At 51.5% G+C, this 24,390-nt stretch overlaps 9 protein-coding genes across 9 annotated transcripts; 6 read left to right on the top strand and 3 right to left on the bottom strand.

The window, feature by feature from the left end:
- Positions 1–206: 206 nt before the first annotated feature.
- Positions 207–1,933, bottom strand: Asppvi_011122 (putative salicylate hydroxylase; the record flags this gene model as incomplete). The annotated part of the gene is made up of 6 exons (XM_043306957.1): positions 207–583; positions 637–776; positions 833–988; positions 1,048–1,204; positions 1,259–1,817; positions 1,883–1,933. The coding sequence occupies 6 exons, from the start codon at positions 1,931–1,933 to the stop codon at positions 207–209; spliced, it is 1,440 nt and encodes a 479-aa protein (XP_043162892.1).
- Positions 1,934–2,261: 328 nt separating this feature from the next.
- On the top strand, positions 2,262–3,393 carry Asppvi_011121 (cupin domain-containing protein; the record flags this gene model as incomplete). Its single annotated transcript, XM_043306956.1, has 3 exons — positions 2,262–2,517; positions 2,568–3,023; positions 3,065–3,393. 3 exons carry the CDS (start codon positions 2,262–2,264, stop codon positions 3,391–3,393), a joined length of 1,041 nt encoding a protein of 346 aa, XP_043162891.1.
- Positions 3,394–4,138: 745 nt separating this feature from the next.
- Positions 4,139–5,509, top strand: Asppvi_011120 (uncharacterized protein; the record flags this gene model as incomplete). The annotated part of the gene is made up of 5 exons (XM_043306955.1): positions 4,139–4,237; positions 4,307–4,407; positions 4,468–4,694; positions 4,753–5,253; positions 5,313–5,509. 5 exons carry the CDS (start codon positions 4,139–4,141, stop codon positions 5,507–5,509), a joined length of 1,125 nt encoding a protein of 374 aa, XP_043162890.1.
- Positions 5,510–5,564: 55 nt separating this feature from the next.
- On the top strand, positions 5,565–6,634 carry Asppvi_011119 (fungal specific transcription factor domain-containing protein; the record flags this gene model as incomplete). The annotated part of the gene is made up of 2 exons (XM_043306954.1): positions 5,565–6,249; positions 6,321–6,634. The coding sequence occupies 2 exons, from the start codon at positions 5,565–5,567 to the stop codon at positions 6,632–6,634; spliced, it is 999 nt and encodes a 332-aa protein (XP_043162889.1).
- Positions 6,635–7,523: 889 nt separating this feature from the next.
- Asppvi_011118 (fumarylacetoacetate hydrolase family protein) lies at positions 7,524–8,607 on the top strand (the record flags this gene model as incomplete). Its single annotated transcript, XM_043306953.1, has 4 exons — positions 7,524–7,803; positions 7,875–8,011; positions 8,066–8,435; positions 8,501–8,607. 4 exons carry the CDS (start codon positions 7,524–7,526, stop codon positions 8,605–8,607), a joined length of 894 nt encoding a protein of 297 aa, XP_043162888.1.
- An 889-nt stretch (positions 8,608–9,496) lies between these two features.
- Positions 9,497–11,142, top strand: Asppvi_011117 (putative MFS transporter; the record flags this gene model as incomplete). The annotated part of the gene is made up of 4 exons (XM_043306952.1): positions 9,497–9,709; positions 9,769–10,025; positions 10,115–10,525; positions 10,584–11,142. The coding sequence occupies 4 exons, from the start codon at positions 9,497–9,499 to the stop codon at positions 11,140–11,142; spliced, it is 1,440 nt and encodes a 479-aa protein (XP_043162887.1).
- A 3,285-nt stretch (positions 11,143–14,427) lies between these two features.
- On the bottom strand, positions 14,428–15,460 carry Asppvi_011116 (uncharacterized protein; the record flags this gene model as incomplete). The annotated part of the gene is made up of 2 exons (XM_043306951.1): positions 14,428–14,840; positions 14,899–15,460. 2 exons carry the CDS (start codon positions 15,458–15,460, stop codon positions 14,428–14,430), a joined length of 975 nt encoding a protein of 324 aa, XP_043162886.1.
- Positions 15,461–18,381: 2,921 nt separating this feature from the next.
- On the bottom strand, positions 18,382–21,381 carry Asppvi_011115 (PAF acetylhydrolase family protein; the record flags this gene model as incomplete). The annotated part of the gene is made up of 4 exons (XM_043306950.1): positions 18,382–19,287; positions 19,362–19,445; positions 20,504–21,083; positions 21,164–21,381. 4 exons carry the CDS (start codon positions 21,379–21,381, stop codon positions 18,382–18,384), a joined length of 1,788 nt encoding a protein of 595 aa, XP_043162885.1.
- Positions 21,382–22,504: 1,123 nt separating this feature from the next.
- Positions 22,505–23,469, top strand: Asppvi_011114 (uncharacterized protein; the record flags this gene model as incomplete). Its single annotated transcript, XM_043306949.1, has 3 exons — positions 22,505–22,735; positions 22,799–23,094; positions 23,148–23,469. The coding sequence occupies 3 exons, from the start codon at positions 22,505–22,507 to the stop codon at positions 23,467–23,469; spliced, it is 849 nt and encodes a 282-aa protein (XP_043162884.1).
- Positions 23,470–24,390: the final 921 nt, after the last annotated feature.

The following is a 24,390-nucleotide window of genomic DNA, read 5'->3' as shown; positions in this document are numbered from 1 at the left end:
ATCATGAATGTAGACGATATCTGACTGGTTCCTTTTGAGAGCTATTCTACTCTTCTGATTAGAGTCATCTACCCTTGACTTTTAATATTGTTGCAAAGCTGCGTTCCACATTTATATACCTAAGTCTAGCTTGATATCTCTTTGGTAAATCTATTTATTCAATGTGGAATAAAAATCCAGTCTGCCGAGTTCTTAAATGCGGGATGTCATAACATGTTACGGTATCGACTGTCTACTCTTTCCGCAGCCCCCTCCCTCTCCGTCCATGCCCGGTCAATCTCGCGCTCAGTTTCGTAGCCATAACACCACATCTGCGTAGCCGGATCACTCCACTGATTTGAACTGTGACTAAATGGAAGACCCTCCACTTCCCGCGCCATGGCCGCATCGCGAGCCTCCTGCAAGGGCCCATCCGCAAAATGCCACAGCCGGCCATTGAGCAGACTGGCCTCCTGCATCTGGCCCGCCCGTACGATCCGCACTTTCTCGAAAATGGCTAATGCTTCGGACAGCTGCTCCGGGGACTGCATGTGGGATAAGGAGCGCGCCAGAGCCACGCCGTCTTCCACGGCCATCGCCGCGCCTATCGCGGACCAGTCAATGGGGGGTTCACACCAAATGGGGCGTATATCTTACCCTGCGACATATACGGCAGCATCGCGTGAGCGGCATCGCCCAGAATGACCAACTTGCCCCTCGTCCAGCGAGTGAGCAGGGAGCCGCTCATCAAGGGCCATTTGACCGTCTTCTCCACCATCCCAATGATCTTGGTGAGGCTGTGGGTACACGTGAGCAAGGGAATTTCGTATAGACATTGCATGAGAAGACTCACACTGGGTCCCATCCTTGGAACTCAGCCTTCATGTCCTGCAGGGCCGTCTGCACGTCCCATGTGGCCGGGTCGGAGGTATCAGGGTGCGAGAGCACCATGTTGAAGGCTTTGCCCGCCCCAATCGTGTAGGTCATGACATGTCTCGAGTCCCCAATCCTGTGGTCTAGCGTGAGCAAAGGGACCATCCGGAGGAGATGCAAGTGAAGACACCCTACCAAATATTAAGTGCAGGTCGTTCCAGGATCCAGGACACTTCGGGGTCATTTCGCATCCGGTTCACGTCAACGACCGCACGATATGCAGCGAAGCCGGGCTTTAGGAAAGGCATCTCCTCGCCATTGAGGACCACCTTCCGAGCCACAGACTTGATGCCTGTCATCCTCTCAGCTCACGGTGTCATAGAAAAAGGTAGCAAGGGAGACGTACCGTCCGCCGCGACGACCAGGTCTCCCGTGTGACTTGTGCCGTCTTCCAGGGTGATGCTACCCAGCACCGGATCGTAATTGGCGACTCTTGCCCCCAGCTTGATTTCGATACCCATGTCCTGGGCTTTCCGACACAACGCCGAGTGAAAGTCCGCCCTATGGATCACGTAATAAGGCGCGTCAAAGTTATCGATGAAGTCCGGAAGCAACCTGGTCTTTCCAATCACCTTCCCATTCTGCCATCGACGGAAGGAGATAGACTCTGGCGAGGTGACGTAAGGCTTCAGATAGGGCTCTAGGCCGAGCTCGAACAAGATGCGCGTTGAATTGGACGGGATTTGAATCCCCGCACCCACTTCCCCCAGCACGGCCGTCTGCTCGTAGATGGTGACCTTGTGGCCGGCTTGCGTGAGAGCAATGGCCGTGGCCAGCCCTCCGAGACCCGCTCCGACAAGAAGGATGTTCAATTTCACCGGCGCGCCCGTGAGCTTGGAGGAACTGGGAAGGACACCGTCCAGCGTCTTCGCAAACTGGAGGCAGTTACTGGGGTATGTTGGCATCTGTTTTCAATTTCAGTTGTCAGAAAGAATGTTCATGCCATGTCGTTGATTGCCAACGCACTGACCGTGAGTGATTGGTGATTGGGAGCCGCACCCGGCCATTCTCTGGAAACCATGGTAGAAATCTGTATTTGACAGGAGACGTTCCTGTATCGTATAATTTGATGATGTGGCTTGTGCTCGATATGAACTATAGGTAGCATCTTATAACTATAAGGTACTGGTTGAGGGGTGGGTTCGGGCTGGAGGTCGACCCGACCTCTCCCCGCCATTTGCCCCTACCCGTTCTATGCCCGACAGGCACTTTCATCCGCCCTCCTCAGAAGGGATAAGTTCTGAAGCAAACGCCAGTAATCGACTTCGGAGGAGCTGTACTTGGAAGTTGCCGGATTCTATAATTCTGCGAAATACTAACTATACCAATACACCGTTCGTCACCTCGCGATGGCTCCTTCCATGATCGACACGCCTCCTCAGAGCGCGGACAGCGCGGCGCAACTGCTGCAGGATCTCGAGGACAGCAAGACCCTGCCCCTCTGGACCCAGATGACGAGGCTCAACCCCCCGGAGCCGAACCCCACCGCCGTCCCCTTTGTGTGGAAGTATGACAGCATCCGCCCCAACCTGCTGCGTGCTGGTCAACTGGTCACCGAAAAGCAGGCAGAGCGGAGAGTCCTGATGCTGGTGAACCCTGCTCGAGGTATGCCCCTCTAGGATTGGTTGGCCGCTGGTCTCTCTAGGATCTGTTAGTGACAACCGCCAACCGAGTAGATGCCCCGTACACCACCGATACGCTCTACGCCGGCCTGCAACTAGTCATGCCGAATGAGACCGCCCCAGCGCACCGACACACCGCGTTTGCGATGCGCTATATCATCGAGGGCAACGGGGGCTTTACGGCGGTGCATGGCAGACGCATCCGCATGCAGAAAGGAGATGTGATACTGACGCCTACTTGGAACTACCATGACCATGGCAAGGATGGCAGCGGCCCGATGATCTGGCTGGACGGCCTCGATCTGCCCAACTTTCGCCACTTCCCCGTGCATTTTGTCGAGCACTTCAGCGAGCCTCGCTACCCGGCCGAGGATGTCGACACGTCTGCCTCTCCAATTGTCTTTCCCTGGGACCAGATGAAGGCTCGGTTGGATGCGACGGAGGGCAATTGGGCCACACAGCGGTATCTGAAAGCCGATGGTCGAGAAGGTAAGCGCTCCCGACGCCGTGACCCTCTTCCGCACGGTTAGGACTAACGGAGGGGGAACGACCAGTGAGTCGTGTTCTGGGCGGCTGCGCAGAAAGGCTGACTGCGAGCACGTCGTCCCCGCGCCGGCAAGACACCCTGTCCGCTGTTTATCATGTCATCAGCGGCAAGGGTCGCTCGGAGGTGGGAGGCCAAACGCTGGAATGGAAGGCGGGAGACACCTTCTGTGTACCCTCCTGGCATGCCTACCGGCATTTTGCGGATGCGGGCGAGACGGTCTATCTCTACCGCTTCGACGATAAGCCGATGATCACGGCGCTGGGCTTCTATCGGTCAGTGGATGATGATATCGAGAAACTCATCTCTGACTGAAGAGGGGTCGCTCTGATGTAGTTCATTACCTTTAGTGGCGCAATGTGCAATTTCTGACCTGGGAATAGTTAACTAATGAAGATATTATGTCACAGTAGTCTGGTGGCAGGTTGGACACTTGCACTGCAGCTGACGGAGTAATGGATATATCCCCAACTAGGTACATCCCTAATCAGGCAACCCGTAGTATTCTAATTACCACCTGCATTTCTAGGATTCTACCCGTACCACTTGATATCTATATATTTTGTTTAATAATATAATAATTGATATTATTTTTCAGGAACCTGATATTTAGTATATATATATGTGTGTACAGAATACAGATAGGACTATTCTCCACCATATACAGAGAAAATACACCCATCTAAGCCTAGATAAGTAAGAAAAGCTACCATGTTGAAGAGACCGAAGCCGCCTCAGTTACATGCACGCAATGGGTTGTCCCATATCCATGCGGATTGGGTATGGTTAATCCATTTAATTCAGGTTGGATTAGGGTTTACCTAAATCCAATCGGAAGTCAGTCTAGTTCTGGGCTTACTCAGCGGAAGTGCAGTTTCCGGACTTTCCCCGATTGCCGGCTTACCCTTCCTTGCCTTCTTCCCAAATCCCCCCATCCCAGTCCCCGTCGCGAGTCCCAGTTCCATTCCTTCCCCTTGCACCGGCCCGGTAGAGACAACTGCAGCAGAAGCTGAGCACGAGCTGAGCCAGAAGCAAGCATCGAAGCTACCAGCCTCCCATCATGGAGCCGCCATCCGATCAACTATCTCTCCAGGGGCCACCGGGCAAACGTCGCCGCGTGGCCCTGGCTTGCGATGTATGTCGCACGCGAAAGTCCAGGGTATGTATGGCATCTGTGGCCCGCCGTGCAGCAAAGACAAGCCGCCACACTAATCGCTGCTGTCTCTAGTGTGATGGCGTTCGGCCCCAGTGTGGCATGTGCAAAGACCTGGGGTTCGAATGTGTCTATACCCCGCCAGTCACCGCCACAAATGTGATCGTGCAGAAAGAGTGAGCCCCGGAACATCTCATTCTTGTTGCTGCCGTGTATGTGTGCTAATCGGCCCTAAGCTACCTCAAAGATCTGGAGTCCCGGGTGAAGTCGCTCGAGAAAAACCTCACTACCATGCGATCGGACCTGTCGGGACTGGCGGCGCAAATGACCAACAGAAGCCCGCCGAGCGAAGGCCAACTGGGACCCTGCCATGAGCCCCTGGCCGACCTGGCGGGGCCCGAGGACCCCATTGACGCCATGGGCGCGGTAACCTTCGCGGATGAGGAGGACTGCGGGTATTTCGGTGAAGGCGCTTCGTCTCCCATTCGTCCAACGCTTAAGCTAACTCGCAACTGCTGTAGGCCCATCCTCGAACATCGCCTTTTTGCGGCACCTGTCTCGTGCAGTGTCGCACCGGGAAAGCAACCAAAATGAAATCAACACGCCTCGGATCGATCAAATCGCCTATGATGGCGGCTTCGTCAGCGCCACCCGGCCGCCATCGCCGTTGTCGGGCTCCACGCCCACGGCTGGGCTGGCCGGGCTCATGACGAATCCCACCTTGCCGTCGTCCGAGGAGACATTACAGCTGATTCGCCGCTATTTTTACGATACGGGATTGCTCTTCCCGTACATCCACCCCCCGACCTTTCTTGAGACATACGACGAATTCAAGAATAATGCCAAGAAAGTCCGCCGAACCTGGTTAGGCTTGCTGAGCATCATGCTGGCCATGGCCAAGGTGACCGCCGTGTCCGGCCATGCCCCGGCGGAAACGCGGATTAAGGAGTCCACCGTTTACTATCGGCAGGCATTGAACCTGTGCCGGGGCGAAATGCTACGAGGGACGACTCTGGAAGTCGGTGGGTTGATGCACTCTTGTCCCCCGACCTTGACGTAGTAGCAACTGACCTTCCCGTAGTGCAGTATCTCCTGCTCATGGGCCAGTATCTCCAGGGGACGCAGAAATCCGTCCAGGCGTGGACCGTGCACGGACTCGCCGTCAAGGCAGCCCTGCAGCTCGGGCTACATTCGAAAGATGCCTCCCAGGCGTTCTCCCCTCTTGAGCGCGAGATAAGAAAAAGAACATGGTTTGGCTGTGTGGTACTGGATCGGTAGAGGTCCCCTCCGTACTTGTGTGGATCCCGGCTAACAGCTCCCTAGAACCTTAAGCATGACCTTCGGGCGACCGCCAGCGATCCCCGACAGTTATGTTCAGCTGGACCTCCCTGTCGTCGATAGTATTGGCCAGGGCCAACCGTTCGTCGACGACAAGACCATCCATCACAGCATCCAGTTCTTTAATAGCACCATGTCAGTTCACCCCACACTTCCCCAGGTCGACTGCCCGCACCGACTGACCCTGACTAGAACCCTGTACAAGCAAATGGGCAACATCATTGACCAGGTCTACGGCCAGAATTTGGGCTGTGGCCCTGGCCTGTCGGTTGGTGAGACGGTGGGCCGGGTGCTGTCGATCGAGAATCAGCTGTTCTCGTGGGTCATGGCGCTTCCGGAGTGCCTTCGTCAATTAACGCTGCAGGGGCTGCGCGAGGAAATCAAGCAGTCAGAGAACCGGCCGCGGCCGTTCTCCTTGAAGTTTCGGGTTATCCTCACCCTACGATATCTCCACGTCCAGATCCTACTGCATCGGCCCATCCTGGTAAAGTTTCTCGACGCGAGCCTCGCGCCCGGTCTGGAGCCTAGCCAAGAGCGCATTCTGAATGACATCGGCTACAGTAGCATGAACAAGTGCGTCGAATCGGCCATGGGTATTATCGACATCATCCACGAACTGGTTTCTGCGACAGGGTGGCAGCGCGATCTTCTAGGGGCGTGGTGGTACTCCCTGTATTATAGTAAGTTGCCCTTCCTCTTCGCTTCCATTCCAGTTTGCCGGTGGCTCATACTTTCTTGTCTTGGGGGACAGCCTTCAATGCGGCACTGGTCATTATCGGGGCCACCTGGGTGCAGCGCACAAGGCAGTCGGCCCAAGATTCCCCGGTGCACCAGCCCGCCAATATCCAGCTCTATCCTGGTCACGCTGTCGCAACTCTGTGTCGACTGGATACGGGCAATCGGATGGTGGACCGCTGCAGATACTACCTTGAGCAATTGATCTCTGTCCTCCGTTTACAGCGTAAGGGATTCCGTGCAACCCCGGTGGACTTGATGACGCTAATCAGATTTCACAGCGGAGGACCCAGTTGGTACTACCATGAGGAGCCTCACCCCGGGCTTTAACTTTTCGTCCTTTGGCATCGAATGTGGAGAATTTATGTTGGATGACTTGTTTACTATTTCATGATCGACCACATATTCGACCCTCGATCATGGACGGTCAGGAAGGCTCTGGAACAGCACCACTGTTCTTTCGTTGAAAGCAAAATGTCACAATCTTCGTGTTCAGTATTCAAGTCTCCAAGTACAAATTTCTATTCCTTCAACTGAACGGCACTGAGGACCGCTGATTCTATTACCATTACTCCGTTTCCGTCCCCGTTGAACCACTGTCTTTTGTCAGTTTGCTGGAAGCAGGAGGAGGGAGGTTCCTTACAGGAACATTTTCAACGATGGGAGGCAGTTGAGGATCGGGCATTACCCGATAGAAGACTCATCGATCTCTTTGGGGATCTCACCATACCCTTCCAATTGGGATATATCTCCTCCCACGGACAGGGCTTCGTGAAACCCGAAAATTGAGCGCGTTCGGGAAAGCACGCTCTGCTCTCGGGCATCTTGGATGCGAATTATTGTGGAATGATCTGTAAAAGGAGAATCCCTATGTAAGGGAACGCTTATAGCATTTGCCAGGTAACAGTGATACGACTCTGTAATCTGCCTTTCCCACAACCGTGGCACATCGCCACGTAGGTTCCCCCACACCTTCCCGTCATTTGCGGGGAAGGTTTCTGCCGGGGAGCAACCGGGTCTTCCATGCCTTGCTTATCTCGGCTGGACTGATGCAAATCTTCCCGCCGAGTTCCGTAGCGAGACAACTAAGGCAATCGTTCCGCTCTTTCCCCGACGGCTCCCCGCCCCACCCGATGAGCTATTAACATGGGAGCAGGTAGTTATACACTTCGTCCTCTGGCTGCCGGTGACAATCCATTTTCCACATCTGCCATCTGATATGTCTCTTCCTTGGAAACGTTTGATCCGCTTTCGCGCCCTCGATGGCCGCATCCTGCGTGGCGAGCCCATTTTGCCCGCGGACAGCACGATCGATCTCGGGCTGGTCACCGAAGCCGACCAGCTGCAAGCCCGCGTCATCCAAGGCCAGGACATCTACGATACGACGGGCGAGACCAAGGTGACGGATGAGATTGTGACTGTGAAACAGATTCTCTCCCCGCTCGCCCCCAGCGACGTACCCATTCTACGCTGCGTGGGCCTCAACTACGCCAAGCACAGTACGTCGTGAGCCCAGCTCCTTCCCCGCGCCGTCGCGATCTAATTCTCTAATCTATAATCCCTCCCGTAGTCAAGGAAGCCGGACGCAAGCCACCACCCTTCCCCTTCATCTTCTTCAAGCCCAACACCTGCGTGCATGACCACGGCGAGCCCGTCGTAATCCCGCGGATCGCACAGGACGACCAAGCGGACTACGAGGGCGAATTGGTTTGTCTCGCCGCATCCCCTCCCTTCATCAGCAATCTCCTAACCGGGCTGCAGTGTCTCGTCATCGGCAAGGATGCCAAGGATGTCCCCGTTGAGCGTGCCCTCGAGTACGTTGCGGCATACACGGCCGGCAATGACGTTTCCTCCCGGAAGCTGCAGCGTGATCCCGCCTACGCCGGTAGCGTCCCCCAATGGGGCTTCTCGAAAGGCTTCGACACCTTTGCGCCCCTGGGCCCCGTGCTGGTCGCGGCATCGGAGATCTCTGATCCGTCGCAGTTGCACCTCAAGACCATCATCGATGGCGAGGTGCGGCAGGATGAGACGGTGGGCGATCTGCTGTTCGACTGCCGCTACTTGATCTCCTATCTGTCTCAGGGCACGACACTGCAGAAGGGCAGTGTGATCATGACGGGAACCCCCGGAGGTAAGTGGCAGTGACCGGACACTTTTGGTCAGTTGTTGCGTATTGAGGAAGCTGACTGCGAGTAGGTGTGGGTGCGGGTTTCAACCCCCCAAAGTGGCTGGTTCCAGGGACTCAAATGGATGTGCACATCTCGCAGATTGGGACCTTGCGGAATAACGTTGTTTATGCGTAGAAGCAAAGGAGGGGGATGCTATGTACTTTCATGGATAGAGCAGAGCAGGAGCAAGATAACTGTGGTATGATAGACAGAATACCCACTTGTGATCTCGCATTGAGATAAATGTCTGGATGATCAACTGATCTAATTCTACCAGATTGTGTCTATCAGTCTAAATTTGGATGCTTCATTGGTAGTTCTTAGCTAGTTTGCGTGCAAACAGAAACACTTTCACAAAGCCTCTCAGCACCCCGTAGACATCAATTTCAACATACCCCTGCTGGATGGATTCCCATAGCCTTCATTGGTGATGCCGATCAGGGTGCCGTCCCAGGTTTGAATGATGCATCACGCGTAGACATTGACAAGCTTGTCCGACCAAATAGCGTCCTGATATTGTGGATGCGACGTCTGGACTCAATTGAGGATGGAGAGGGATTGAGCCCCTCTCCTAGGGCAATGCCTTTCTATACCCGCGACTCGGGGATAGGTAGGGACAATGGCGCGTCTCCCTACCACTCTCCCACAGGGGATTCAGGCATACCGGTCTGATGCTGGCACTGGGTGGCGTGGCAATGGGCGTGGATCTGGTCTCCGATGGTCCTTGATCTGTCTACGTGCGGCTAGCGGGAACGGTATCTGCATCTTGGTTGAATCTGGGGAAAGCTCCCTCCGCGACACTTCCCCACACTTTTCGAAACTCGCAGCTCGTTTCTCCGTGCCCTAGCGCGAGCGCCAGAGATTAATTGCGGACGGAGATCCTCCCCCTAAACGGGTTGTGACTCCTCTTCCATCTCTTTTCTCTCTCTCAACCGTCTGAACTGTTTATCTACTACACAAATTGCATTCCCCATTCCTTCCTGGGGCCAGTACGACACCTCCACGCTCCTTTTCTCACGCTATCATGCAGCGTCAGGGGCTTCCTCTCCTCCCCACTCCGACCCAGGATGAGCGTGATCCGCTGCGCTGGCCCGTCTGGCTGAAGCGCTGTGCTATCATCACGACCTCGATGACGAACTTTGTGACCAATATGGCCGGATCGGGCCTGTCGGTGGCCGTCCCCGAGTTGATGCAGGAGTATCACAAGCCCGAGTCTGGTGCAGTGCAGCTGCTTACTGTAGGTCACCACTTTCGGAGCGACCACAGCCCGTTGCTAATGGTCGGGCGTATTAATAGTATAACTTCCTGTTTCTGAGTATCGGCAACATCTTCTGGGTGCCCATCGCCCACAAATTCGGCAAACGCGCCTCGCTGCTCCTTTCCATGGCGCTCCAAGCCGGCGCCCTGGTGTGGTGCGTGAAAGCCACCAGCTTTTCCAGTCTGCTGGCGGCGCGATGCGTGCAGGGATTTGCTGGCGCTGCAGGCGAGAGTATCGTGCCTGAGATAGCCGCGGATATCTTCTTTCTGCATCAGCGGGCTGCGATGATGTCCATGTAAGCAAGCCCCTCCGATCCTCGGCGGAGCCAAGGAGACAGACAGCTTGATGATGGTCCACTCTTAGCTATGTAATTCTGATATCAAGCGGCTCAGCCATCGGGCCACTGATCAACAGTCTTATGGTGCAGTATCTGCCGAGCTCCTGGCGGGCCTTCCTGTGGCTCTGCTTTGCGCTGGCGGTGGCCAACATCGCGCTGATGCTGTTCCTGTGTCCTGAGTCCAACTTTCAGCGTCCAGAGTGGGATGTGACTGCCATCGGACCCGAGGCGACGGAGACAAAGGCAGCCCAGGAGATGTTCTTGGAAGACGCGCCCCAGGAAGAGGTGTATACCGTGCACAGGCCCTCCCTCGCTGACATCATCATGCCGGTCCGCCTCGATCGCGAGCTCAAGTTCTTCCGGGCGATGGCAGCGCCCCTGCGCCTGCTGACCCGGCCTGCCGTGATCTGGGTGATCCTTCTCTACGGATGCGCCCTCAGCCCGCAGATCATCCTCATGTACGTTGTTCTCCCTTCCGCTTCCTCCCCGGCCCGTTCGATACTGACTGTCTGGTAGCTTCACCATGTCCTCCCTCCTGGAAGGGCCCCCGTATCTGTTTTCCTCCGTCTCCGTCGGCCTGATGCAGATTGCCGCGCTTACTGGCTTCATCCTGGCCTGTTTCGGTGGCGGCTGGCTCTCTGACATTATCAACAGTCGGATTGCGCGCCGACGGGCCGACGGGCAGGTCCGCGCCGAGGACCGGCTGCTCTCCCTGATTCCGGGCATGGCCATCGGTCCCGCAGGCTGCATTCTGCTGGCCTTTGCCTGCCAGAACCATCTACACTGGGCAGCCATCGCAGTGGGGTTCGGCATGGTCTCGTTCGGGTCGGTGTACACGCCTAACATCGCCATCACCTACTTGGCGCACCGGCACCAACGGGATGCGGCGCAGTGCCTGGTGCTGGTCAACGTGGCGAAAAATCTGGTGGCGTTCCTGTTTCTGTACGAGGCAGTGGACTGGGTGCAGAGCCAGGGCTATCTGCAGGCGTATCTGGTGATGTTTGCCCTGGGGGTGGTCACCATCGGGGCGGCGCTGCCGCTGTATCTCTTCCAGGGCAAGCGGCACGTCGAGTGATCGACGGGTACACTGACTGGTGGCTGAACTAGGCCTTAGCTGCAGTGGATCGGGTATATCGAGACTAGACGGGAAATGACCGGGTCATATCCATCGTCGATCCATTTACTACTTTACGGAAGTGTGGCAATAGCCGTAACTTGATTTAGAGTTCCTTGATCATTCTGAACCCCAAAGCCTAGCAGCATTGGGACTGCGAGAAGAGGAAGAGAATAGTTTAATAATAGATTGAAAGAATGGAATATTGCCCACAGCTTACCTAGTACTCTTTTAGATAATATAATAGTTATAAGAGCTTCTTATTTTTATAGATTTATAGACCTTTTCTCTTCTTCACCTTCTCTTATTAGTAGTATTAGATCTTCTACTATGTAAGTAATCTTACTTATTCTTCCTTATTATATTACTTTATTCTCTTTTATTTTACTATATTTTCTACAAGTCAAATAATCCCTAGAAACTTAGCATTAAAGCCGTTAGGCTAGTTATATTCGGTTAGTTAACTACTGAAAACCATATATATAGAACAGTCCTCCACCCAAGTATTATCCACGCGGCCAGAAGTTATATGCGCCTTGGGGACTTGCTGCTTGATAGGTGAGGACCAGTAGACCACAGGGTAGTGCGGGTGAGTAAAGGTGAGCTGAGCGATGTTATCCAGTTGGTTCTCAGATGCAGATGCCAGCATTGCAGTGACCTGTCTGACATACCTATCATTCAATGTTTTTCAAACAGGCTTCTGTCTCAAGAAGTTGTTTCACGACGTGGACCCAAACTCCAGAGATATCGATGATCAGACTCCACTTTCTTGGGCAGCCTATCGAGGTCACACAGCGACGTCGCTCACCGTCTGGTAAAGAGAGGCGCTGACCCTGACTCCAAGGACGGCTATGACAAGGCACCACTCTCCTGGGCAGCTGCTGAAGGCTGGCTGGAGAACATTCAGTTCCTAGTGGAAGAACCTGTTAAAATCGATTCAAGGGATGAGCTTGGACGGACACCAATCTCCTGGGCTGCGGAGAACGGGCACGCTGCTGTGGTCAAGCTCTTACTGGAGAAAGGCGCTCAGCCACCCTGGGAACATGCAGAAGGGAACACTTTCCTATTATACTATGGTCAAAATGAGCCTAAATGTGGCTTTGAGCTCAGGTACCCACTTTGCCTCAAGCAACTTTGGACCTTACATAGCAGAGTATCTTTCTGGAGATATTTGAAAAGCCAACACTACCCTCAGTGCACTTATCTTTGCCCCGAATCATCTTGCCAGCGACATTTCAACAGACTTGATTCGGCCGCAGAGCACTGTTAAAGAATGGATGGGATAGGATCAGGTCTCCAAGACGTGCGCAGATGCAGAAATGAAGAACCTTTTCCTTCAAATTATCCACTCTGCCAGAGGCGTATTGGTTCATGGAGTGAATTCTTCAAATACATATTCAAACACACACTGGATCCTTTGTCTTCCAACAAGGTCCCGCAAATCCTGAGACCAAAAAGGCCTGGTCATGCCCATGAGACGAGCCCGTGGATAGAGTCTTTCGTCCCTTTTGGATGTTTTTGGGTGGAGTAGCCCGGAAAGACAGTCTGGACTCCCGGGACAATCTCATATATACGCCCACTGTGCTGGTTCTTCTTGAACAAGACTCCAAAAGAAGGGCATTAATTTGCCAGGCATAACCAAGGTCTTCATCATTCTTCATCATTCTTCATCATTCTTCATCATTCTTCATCATTCTTCATCATTCTTCATCATTCTTCATCATTCTTCATCATTCTTCNATCATTCTTCATCATTCTTCATCATTCTTCATCATTCTTCATCATTCTTCATCATTCTTCATCATTCTTCATCATTCTTCATCATTCTTCATCATCATTCTTCAGTCGCACTTCGGATGGTTTAACTTAAATTTCCAGTGTCTTGTTTTCATCATTAACTTAGTAATTGATTTTCAAAATATATAGCATAGACTGTACTAATGTGTTTCAGCTGACACTAGCGACAAACTTACTGTCAATAAGTACGCTTTTTATTGTGCGCGAGATGTGCTTGTTCCATGTCTAATACTGTAGACTCTTTCTCTATTCCAAGTGTTCCCCTGCAATGAATTGCTTATAGCCAGACTTCATTATCGGGGTCATCCAGTCAAATGTCAGGGTAGAGAATATGCTGGCACGCTCGCTCAGACATTCATTTGTCATGTCATGGGCCACCAACGCATCATAAACTCTTCTTTTCGGCAGCAGCCATACCATCCCGAACTCGGCACATATCAACCCGAAGCCGAGGCAGACTGTAATAAAATATGGCATATTCTCCTCAAAGGCGCGCCGTGATATCAAGGATCGTAGTTTCATCGCAAAAGCCAGGAGGATAAAGAGCCAATATAACACCACAACAGGGCCTGTGCTGGGAAGAGAGGGCAGAAGCGCATAATTTGTCATTCTACATAAGGGGATATATTGTAATAGGTGTGCGAATAGCTTGACCGCAGGACGAGATGCATAGTCGAAACAAAGGTGGTGCCTGGAGCGGTGATGGTCCGAAATTACCCAGCAAGGTTCGGCATAACCTTTCCAGGGTTTGGATTTTAAGTTTTAGACTAAATCCAGGTGATCAATCACGAGATTATCAATCATATCAATCAGATAATCTTAGCCCACGTTGCACCTCAATCTCATTTCTGTCTGGAGCGGCTTTGCCGACGAGAGCACGAAAACCACACATAGCATTCGCGACATTAAGTTGACACTCGCTTCCCCAGGGTGCGGGGCCCAATACTTGTCGCGAGATTGATGAGCTGTATTTCTGTGACGCAGCTATCCGACCCTGTGCCCCTTGGCCTCCTTCGGTGATTTTTGACGTAACGTTGACCCTGGTTTGCTGATGTCGGTGAGCGCTTCCGTCTGCGAGTCAACTATTCCTTGTTTCTTCTATCGCAACCAGGCAGGAGGCGACACTCGGTATCGGCAAAAGTCGGGTGCAGAAACTAGGAGACGGTCCGTTAAATCTCCAGGACCCGCCTTCCTGGCTGTTTGCCTTCCCGAGAGAAACCGGCGATAGTTGATCTCTCATCGCCATTTTTTGGGGTTTTCTTTGCAGATCTCTCCTGGGTCACGTCGATCTACATAGACGCTCAACTGCTATATTTATGTATATATTGATACACGGAACTACTCGAGCCAGCCATTCAGGTGACTGTTTTATCCCACAACACACCAGAAATATCTAAGTCTAGTATTGTTTGCGACCGGTGATTACCATTGGAATTCCTAATATTTTGGTTAATATCGAGCGGAAGCTGCAATATGCAAGCGGGGCAGGTTGCCTACCTCGGTGTATAAAGCGATCGAAGGACCGTTATCGTATGTGCTTTGATAGATGGCATCGCGTATAGCCTCAATCATCTGAATTGGTCCACAGGCACCGACTCCAATCCTTGACTCCAAGCTGCATTGTGATATGCAGCCAGCAAGCAGATTCGCAGTATCCGGCCGCCCTTTCCGTCGGTCAGAAAGGGGGATCGATCGGCCATTTGCTTCCTCCTTCCCTTTCTCCACGTCTCCGGCCACCAGCGCTGAATTCAGGCGCGAGCAATCTTCAGATGTGACATCATCACGAGAAACATGGATGAACAGGTTCACGCAAGGGCTTTCTTGGAGTTGTTGGAGCTCCCTTTCAAACCAGTTTAATGACTCTGTACGCCTGTCAGTTTTCTTTCGGGGGCAATCGTACCGCTGCCAGGATCACCATACCAGAGTGTTTGACGGTCCAGATAAAATCAATGATCTTGGTGGCATTCCCGGCTGCACCCTCCTTGAGGATGCTGAGAGCAATTGCAAAGGTGAAACTGGCACCACTACCACCTGCGACAAGAATTACGCGGTCGAAAGTCATGAAGTCCGGGATCCGTCCATATCCCCCATCCACCGAGCATCGTAAGCGCTTCCCGGGCTGCTGCTGGGCCAGCTCAAACAAGTCATGGGTATAGCCGTCGTATTTGCGGATGAGAAATTCGACTGGGTCGGCGGACACAAGTGTAAACGGGTGCGATTCAAGGAAGCGAATGGAAGGCATCCACAAAAAGGCGTGGGATCCAGGTGCACACCGCAGGGGACGGTGCAGCTTCACCCGGACCGCTCCGTCTTCCATTGGAGTGAGTGTTGCATAGTTGCCAAAGAAATTCCAACAAAGCTTGACAAAACGGAGGAGTCGATCTGAACCCCATAGGCACGCTGTGACGATGATGATGACCACCGTCGAGTCGGCAAAACGCGGTCGGTGCATTCCGACCAGGATCAGAATCAACACGAACATCACCACATGAATGATGTAAAATACTGGAACATGTTGGTCAGTGACTTTGCTTTAAGAAGTTAAGTTAATGACTAGTCTTCGCACGCACCCTCGTAATATCTGCGAGCAAAGCAGCCGATTGTAGAAAGACCAATGAAAACCATTGCCAATCCCGCAATTCCTCCGGCAAGATTCGGTATCTCGCGCATATGTCTCAGCTCATTCGCCCGAGCAAAGGCATTTAAATATACAATGGCATGGAGGATACTAGTAGTGATGCAAGTGTAGCCGGCAGTTTTATGGAGCGGGCGAAGCTTGTCGTAGGACCGTCCTGACAACGGGGCAAGTGGTGTGTTTCTCAGAGCGAGGAATACTAACAGGACAAAATTGGCTACTGAAATCCTATGAAAAATTAGTTCAAGAAATTCTATATATACTGCGTGATGATACACATACCAGCCGAGGCGCTTGGCAACCTAGAGCGTAGTCAGAAATCATGTACTGTAGCATCATTCGGAGGAGGGGTGGGGAAGGGGACGAACATATGATAGTTGATGTAAATCAACATTGGTCAGAGTAAGAATCAAATTGATGGACCAGTAGACAGAGTACAGAAGCCATCTTTTAATAGGTACACCAAAAACTTCATTGTTCAGAGACCGTCTAAGAATGCTGTTGCGAGTCAGTGTGTCGTCTCAAAACGCAAGGCTCTCGAGGGCTTTTCACCTACCGGCAATACCGGACCGGCCTTCTCAAGAATGGCATTGAGGTTCTGGGGCCGTATTTTAAGTACACAAACTTGCCCCAGTGTGAGACAATGAACAGCGCCATGATTGCTCCAATGGCAATCGCGAAGTACTTGTTACTCCAGACATTGTTCGCGTGACGGAGACTTTTCGAACTCATTGTAAATCCAGTGGAGCTAACGCTCTTCGAATAGTGATTGCAAAGGGAAAAACCAAGCGTGTGAAATGCGAGCTGTAGAATCGTTTCTCAACCACAGGAACGATCATGGTTATCAATCAGTTCTCAGCTGTCACGTGTCGCAAGTCCGGCCACCCCACTGGCATCATTTCGAAATGCCGTATTTGGTAAGAGAACCCCATAATGAAAAGAAAATCCCGCAATTTGTCCTGCTGGAGAATGGACCGACGAATAACTGAAAATGAAAAACATGAATGTTGAGGGATCGCGGTGGTGGTAAATACCGGCCGGATCAGATAACGACGTTAGGTTTGGCACTAGCTAACCTAGTATCGCGTAGCACGGAAAATTTCGATCTTGGCGAGCTTGTCCCCGCCCAGACCTGCTCTTTTGGAAATATCATCCGGGCCTAAAACCAGGGCAGTGGGCGTTTGGTTGAGATTGCCCCACCATTTGCGTCGTCAGGACCCTGGCAGATTGTCAAAAAGTCGAACCAAATGAGGGGGTCTCTGCTGTAACCATGGACGGCGAGGAAAATTTTATCTCTGCTGCGCATTTATGATTGCTTTGCTCAATATCGGAGCCTACAATCTCTCAGGTATTATTCGGCTTGTAGAAAGAGCGGGCAGCCCTTCAGTGGAAGACAACCAGTGGTTGGGCAAGAATTTTCACGCCAAGTGCGACACCAGGATCTAGTCGCGGATTGAACTTGACTGCTACTCTCCTGTGTCTAAGGTGAGATAAACGCTGATCATTGAAGATAGTGGGAGAAGCAAAAATGGGGAGAAAAAGTTTATGGGTAATTCCGGAGCACTGCAGGGCGGTTGGTGTATCTTCATCAGATACCAATCAGCGTCATCGGCTCCCGTCACAGCCACCACAGTCTTGGGCTTGGTGGATGTTAGTTGTTAAATATCTCGGGACCAGAGTGCCGTAAATTCAGTGAGCAACAATTGATTTACATTCTGTCGAGCTAATAGTTTCTGCTACGAGCATTCTGGGCAGGTGACACATTAAACAGCTCAGGCAATTGGATCTTAGCTCTTAAGTTTGAGTAGAAAACTTGGTAAATAGGAAGTCTTTTGGCAATATTACTGTTAGGTGCATTGATTACTGGTGCCAGAAAGAGATGTTTGTCAAAGTTTATATATAGTACATTCGGTGCGTTAATTCTTGAAGATGTCGTTCCTGATCGAGAGCACAGCTGTCGGTCAACTGTCAACTCTCAGCTTTAGTAAAATCCTCCAGGCTCTTCTGAGCTCAGTAAGGGCTCAATTCACAACCCCAGGGGTGGAAAGCTGACATCTTACGCAGCTCGTCGTGTATGCCGCTCTGAACAGGCTTTATAATATCTACCTACATCCTCTCTCTCGTTCCCGGACCCCAAACTCTGGCAAACCAGCTACTCTCTGGGCCTGCTCATTGTTGGATCCCTGAACAAAAGATATTAGGAATAAGTTCAGACTGTAGGAAAGATTGCAAACCCAGTATGCGCCATCATGGAAAACATGGTAGCGTCGCCTATATTCGAAACAATGAAAGTCAACTGTCTTAGCCAGGAGACTGGCTGGATCAAAGTAGGAAAAGAATATTTCTCCCGAACCGCTGAATGTAAATCCGCCCCGTCCCACCTCCCATTCATTTCGGCCGAAGACTGCCAGTGGCTTGTGCAATGGTAATTATTCTGACAAATATATCCTCTGGAACAACTTTTACGCACCAGTTCGTGCTGGAATTCGATAAGGCCGATCGGCATTATTGTTCTTCGCAGGGTCCTGCGCGTCAAAAGGTTATAGCAGGCTTGAAGCCCGCTCTTGGAAAATTTACAGGTTATAGATATTGTTGTAGGCGAGCTGTAGGGATGCAGAGGTGGGATAGTGAGAGCATGACAGGATGAGTGGGAACATAGGCCGCAACGGCTCTAACCATCTGCTATCTTCCAAGGCTGATAACCTATTTTAAGCTTGCGTACTCAGCATATGAGTCTTGAAACACTATATCAAATATCCCACCTAGGCTTAGACATTAGATACAATCTTGTCTGCAGCAATCCCAGAAACACCGCCAAGCACTTTACCCCTAATAGTCTCCTTGAGACGTTCTTTGCTTAACGCTTCAACCCCCAACCACTCATTGTCCGTCTCCTGAAATCCCGTCTGATAATTAGAATCCCACACTACTCCCGCCATCAGCGTCGACACTGCCGTCATAGTATACTCGCCCCTCTTCAGCATATCCAAGCCTTCTTCAAATTTGACGCGGGCGTCCTTCTCGCTCACTACCCAGGACCCTGGGTCCGAGGAATATTTCTTCGCAATCTCCAGCACCTCGTTCTGCGTAACCAGCATACCATGGACCTGCACGCAGTGCCCAACAACACGCCCCGGCTGTTTTAGCACACCAGAAATGGCCCTCGCCACGGTCCCAAAGTCCGAGATACTGAAAGGGACATTACCCCCATTCACGATATCAATCCGGCGGTGCGCCACGTCGATCATAAATGGCAGGTCGAACACGTATTCCAAGAACCCGCCGCAGGCGACAATCGTCCATGAGATCTGGTCGGATCTCGCTCGGAGGTACTTCTCGATTTCCAAAACATCGGTATACGGTGGCAGCAGTCGCACTCCCGGATTCCTCAGGCTCATGGCGTAGTCCGCTGGGATGAAGTGTTTTACGCCGCTGGCGATTGCCGCGTCGATGAGGGGCTTCTGAGTAGCGACTGCGACACCGGCCACTGTCGAAACTACGGCCTCGTGGCCCATGAGTGCGGCTTGTAGGGAGCCTTGCGATGTATAGTCTACCTCAAGGACTTGGACACCGTCTGGAATATTCCTGAGCGACGGTGCGGAACGCGTTATGACTGTCACATCGAAGCCGGTTTTGAGGAGTTCATCGAGGACAACAGAGCCGAGTCGGCCTTTCTATGTAAGCGGGGCATTTACCTTGTCAGCCTAGCCAAGCCGAAGCAGCGCAGGTGATACTAGTATGCACTTACACCGGCCAGTGCCACCTTGGAGATGGCCATATTCAGTATTGTGGTTTCTAGCGTAGCCTGGGACTTGTTGCAATATAGGAAGACCTGCAGTTATGAACTTCAGTTAAGTGAGTGACTTATTAACTTTGTGGGAGTACAAAGGAAGCTGAAGCCCCTCACTAGTAGAACATCACTTATTCCTGTCTGCCCTAGCTCTTACAGTGCGCAAGAAATATTCTCCTTAGTGGTTGCGGATAAGTTAGCGCTTATGTACTCTTGGAGCAGTCAAGTTAGATTGGTTGAATATCATTAACAGTATAAGCACTAGCATGTAGGGAGTACTCGGGGAACAGCCGCGGGAGATTAAGAGACGGCGACGGAGGATGTGGTGGGAGGGTCGAACTCTGATAGGGTTGGTTGCTCGGTCAGCATCCATTGCTGAGCAGCCGTGCGCACATTGTCGTCTGTGTTATGCCCTGGCTCGCTACAGAGGCATAGCTTGGCAAGTTCAGTATAGGTGCTAGTCAAAAGGCCTACCACCCCTGCCCTCCGTCCTAGTTCCTCCGACCATCGAGGTGTTAAGTGCCCAAGTCTTATGCTCGTCCACGACCTAGAATTCCACGCAGATCCCCAGAGAAAGATTCCTCAGTGTGTGCATGGCGACGTCGGTCCTAGCAGTTACCTGCTACGCTGACGACCTAGCTCAGCTGGCTCTGCGCCATTATTGATTTACACTCGACTGTGTCTCATCTTCAAAGCAACTTCGGCCGCCTCAGATGACACTTCTCATCATAATGAGGGCGGAAGTTGCGACAATCTGCTGGATAACCCGTGGCGCTGGTGCGGTGAGGGGATTAGTGGGTGAAGGGTTGCTTGACGTTGAGCCCCATGTGTTAAAATAAAAGTACTTCTCCACTGCTGTGATAGTCCTTTAGCTTGGTTACTCCTGCATGTATTGGACAAGATTACTGAATCAGGTTATGAATGACTTATAATGTCTTAGCACTTCCTAGAACTAGGTACATTACCTGGAGTTAGTTTTCCCCAGCAGTCACCTCAGGAAACTCCATACTGGACATATCCAATAACTCAACTTTCTTCCCCTTCAAAACAAAGTCAAAGAATCTGCTAGTGTAAGTAGCAATAACCTGAAGGGCTCTTACCCCTTCAATACTCCCTAATAATGCGGCCGCCTGTGTCGGAAATTCCTCTCTCAGACCAATTATATCAGCAGCCTGCGCCAAATCTGTGAATGTACCATGTGTACTCCCATTCAGCATAAATCGTCTCCTGATACCCTTCAACTTTGGCCACAGAGCGCCCCAAGTCACATCAGTTGTCAAATTCTTCCCTTCATGAGCCATAATCATGAAGGGCTTATCCAATCCCCGGTTGATAACAGAGCCGAAAAGTGTACCGTCCAGATTGATACCCCCCTTGAGACGGGAATCGAAAAGCATAGCCTCAGCTGCGGTGGCGCCGCCAAGGGAGTGACCGTAGATTCCCACTTTAGAGGTATCTAACCCACATGTTTGGCCGACGATGAGCTTTGAGATGATGGATGGACGGTGGAGCTGGTCCAGGACGAAGGATAAGTCTCTCACGCGGATGTTCAAGTCATCCACAATTTGGGTATCTGTTGTAATGTTTGCGGCGAGGATTGTGGTATTTTCAGGGAATGTTACGATGCCTGCGTCATAGGGATGGTCGACGGTTACGACTATGTAGCCAGTGCTGGACAGTCTGTTAGGGAAGTGGAAGTTAGCGACCCCTACAGACTTAAAGCTCTAGATTAGCAGGGAACAGCAAATGGGAATACACACTGCTGGGCCTTAGCACTGTACAAGAGTCGAGTATTCCCCAGGCCAGGTGAAAAGAGAACGAGCGGGTATTTTGGGCCCTTGACCCGGCGACTCGAAGTTGAACTCGTATATGGCTTGCAGGTTTGAAGGGTAAGTGAGCCGAAGGCGCCTGCTGGGATGCCAGCCTGTGCATACTGTTCATCCTCGAAGGTTGCGGTGATGGGGTCCATGTAGGACATCAGGGAGGGGGTCCATGTAGGACATCAGGGATGGGCAACATTCTGCGGCAGGGACGGGATGAAAGAGAGAGATCATCAGAGTACGCGGCTGCGGCATCGTGGCGTAGGGATCCAAACGATGATGATCAATGAGCTGGGTTGTTGCAATGCTGGTGTTGTAAGGGCCTACTGTGCCGGGGAAGGACACCGCGTTGCTGTTCAGGAGAAGCTGGGTAAAAAGAGCAGCGAGCATAAGATGTTTTGCAGAGAGGTTGAACATCATAGCAAGTAGTTAAGGGACAAAAGGGGAAGAATTGTGTTATAGGAAAGGAAAGATGGGAATTATCTTGCTGCAGAGAAAACAGGAGGAAGCTCTTCATCTTATATAGGATTCTGGAGTTAATCCCGCGGACTCTATGGCGTACATCTGGTCTGATGAGTTGGCTCATCTTGACGTTCATACTACCTAACAAGGCAATGATTCAGCGCGTTTGTGGATTCTTTCTGCGGATGTGTGAAAAGCTCGGCTCTATCTCAGCTTTTGGCTGATGCCTGTGCCAAGAAACTGCGTTCAAATGCTGCCTATTCAGGAAAGGCGGATATAGTTTAGTACGTATATGCCTTGGCATGGGAAGGCTCGAACCTTCCGCTCTGTACAAGTTAGGAGGAGTAACACTTCCTGCACGGAATGCTCATAAAAGTTTCCGACAGTTAGTTTGAGAAATGGCAGTCCTGGGACCACTCGATCGGCGCACCGCCCGTACCAGGTGCGCGGCTTGTACACGACGCAGAATCAAGGTCAGCAATTCCTTCTCATAGATCTGTCAGCGAAAACCGTTCATTCCTTTTCCCCCGGCTCTATTTTAACCCTCTGCAGTGCGAAGGTGGCCCTCCCTGTCAGTATTGTATAAAAAGAAATCAGCAATGCGTCCCTCAAGCAATTCAGCCAAAGACTAGCGTTGTCTTTGTCAATGTCTCTCCGGCATCCAAAAGATCCGACTGTCTCTCGCCCGCCACTTATCTTCCCACACTCAGGCTCTGCCCCAAAGTTTCGGAAGGAAGCACAGCTCTATTTGTAAAGCATTTCTTCTCAGACTTTCTGGCAAGAAATGACTTTGGTGTCCCCCTGGACCTCGGTACTATCATGTCGGAATTCCAGAGGTCTCCCAGCATGTATCACGCATCCACTGCCCTGGGTGCACTTGATCTGAGCAGGAAGGCGCTGCTGACTATACCTCTGGAGAGGAGAGATGCGGCTGTGGGAGCATTAACCGCCTACCACACCTCGATCGGCCAATTGAAGACGGAGATTGTAAGCAACAGCGTGCCACGAGACGTCAGTTTATGGACTACGTTTTTCTTGGGGCTGTTCGAAGTAAGTCAACAGTGCCTTGGGCGGAAAGTATATCGGAAGCTTGAGGTTAACCCTTTCAATTAGCTGATGCATGATATGACTGGAGAAGGCTGGGTGAAGCATTTTCTGTACGGCACGTCCAATATGCTCCAGCTTCGTGGTCCAGAAGCCCATATATCTGGCTCCGGGCGGTCATTTTTCCTCACAGTGCGAGTCTTTGAGATTTGTCGCGCTCTCATTTACACTGAACCTACTTTTCTCTGCCGGCCGGAATGGATGTCACTCACAACTAAGATCTGGAACGAGGATCTCAACAACGACTGGCACCCAAAGGAACCATTGTTTGATCTGATGATCACGTGTTCTTCGATAAGTCACCGGTAAGTACATTCGCAGGCCCTCTACATCTTATTGTATGATTGACCAAGCTCAGGGTATGGGGTATGCTCAAACCGGGCTCCGATTATCCGAGCATGATCCTTCACGAGGCCCTTCTTGAGCTTGCCGCTGAAGGCTTCGTTGTTCGGTCAGCTCTTGGTGATTGGTATGCGGCCTTCCAAAAGTGGTCGGCGGATACTGGTACGCCCGCACATAATCCCCAGTCCGTTCTCGCAACAATATATTTTCACAGCATCTCCATCTACCTGTCTGGAATCTTCGACTACCGCGCTCAATTCGACGAAATACCCGCACCCACAATCTCACGGGCTGTTGTTCAGAAACACGTCGATGCGATTCTGCGGAGATCACTTTGAAGACCACCAATTTGGCGGGTGTGTTGTTTTTCTTCCCATTGAGAGTAGCAGGCGCAAGAGTAACAGCCGCCCCAGAGACAGAGTCAATTCATGCGATGTTTCGAGACATTTCGACCAGGGGTTTCGTCGTTGCAGATGCATTTACGGCGGATCTGAAGTCTCTATGGCGCCGAAAAGGGATATAATACTCATACTGTGATTTTAGCTTGTGCTTCTTGTTTTATCTTCATGATATTCACGCCTTAACAACTTAACATGTTTTAAAGAATCTTCTGGCATTAAGTTGATGGTCTCCCCTAGTGGTAGCAACCACATAGCCATCTCCTGCACGGACACTAAGCCAGATCCTGTTTTAATCCATTTAAAGGTAGCAATAACAACATGGACATTGCTCACGCCTTTATTAGGGTCTTGTAGGATTCGTGGAGGCAAATAATGACAAATGTAAGACGTTTAATTTAGCGTCTTTTTATCTATATCAGAACGGACATCATTAGTTGCATGTCGTGAACTACATCGGATAGCTCCCTGTTTGCTTGGAAGCTGGGGGTGCTTTATATGTCTCGAGAATTACCTTTCGGCTGTAGCCATTCAACTGAGACGCGGGCCATGCAGCCCAGGATCTCTATTCAGTAACAATCGCTACTAATGGAGTGACCAATCAATATTCGGCGTGCGCATCGAGTAGTTTCTTCTGTGCAAAGAGTGTACACTTCGTAACATGAAGCTGACGATGATGGCACTAATTCAATTGAACGACAGCCTCACTTATGTTGGCATCTTGTGCCTCTGAGCTCCTGGCTAGGGTCATTTCGTTCGTTGGCTGATACTGGACGGTTTGATTCAGTACGGGTGACCAGAGTTTCTCGTCGTCCAGTTGGATTACTAGTCGGCGCCTGGATGTCTTCAGAAAGAAAAGCT

This window comes from Aspergillus pseudoviridinutans, assembly GCF_018340605.1.
Source record: "Aspergillus pseudoviridinutans IFM 55266 DNA, scaffold_9, whole genome shotgun sequence".
Classification (NCBI taxonomy): Eukaryota; Fungi; Ascomycota; class Eurotiomycetes; order Eurotiales; family Aspergillaceae; genus Aspergillus; species Aspergillus pseudoviridinutans.
Note: the sequence above shows the minus strand (reverse complement) of the source record. Positions and strands in the feature narration are given on the sequence as shown.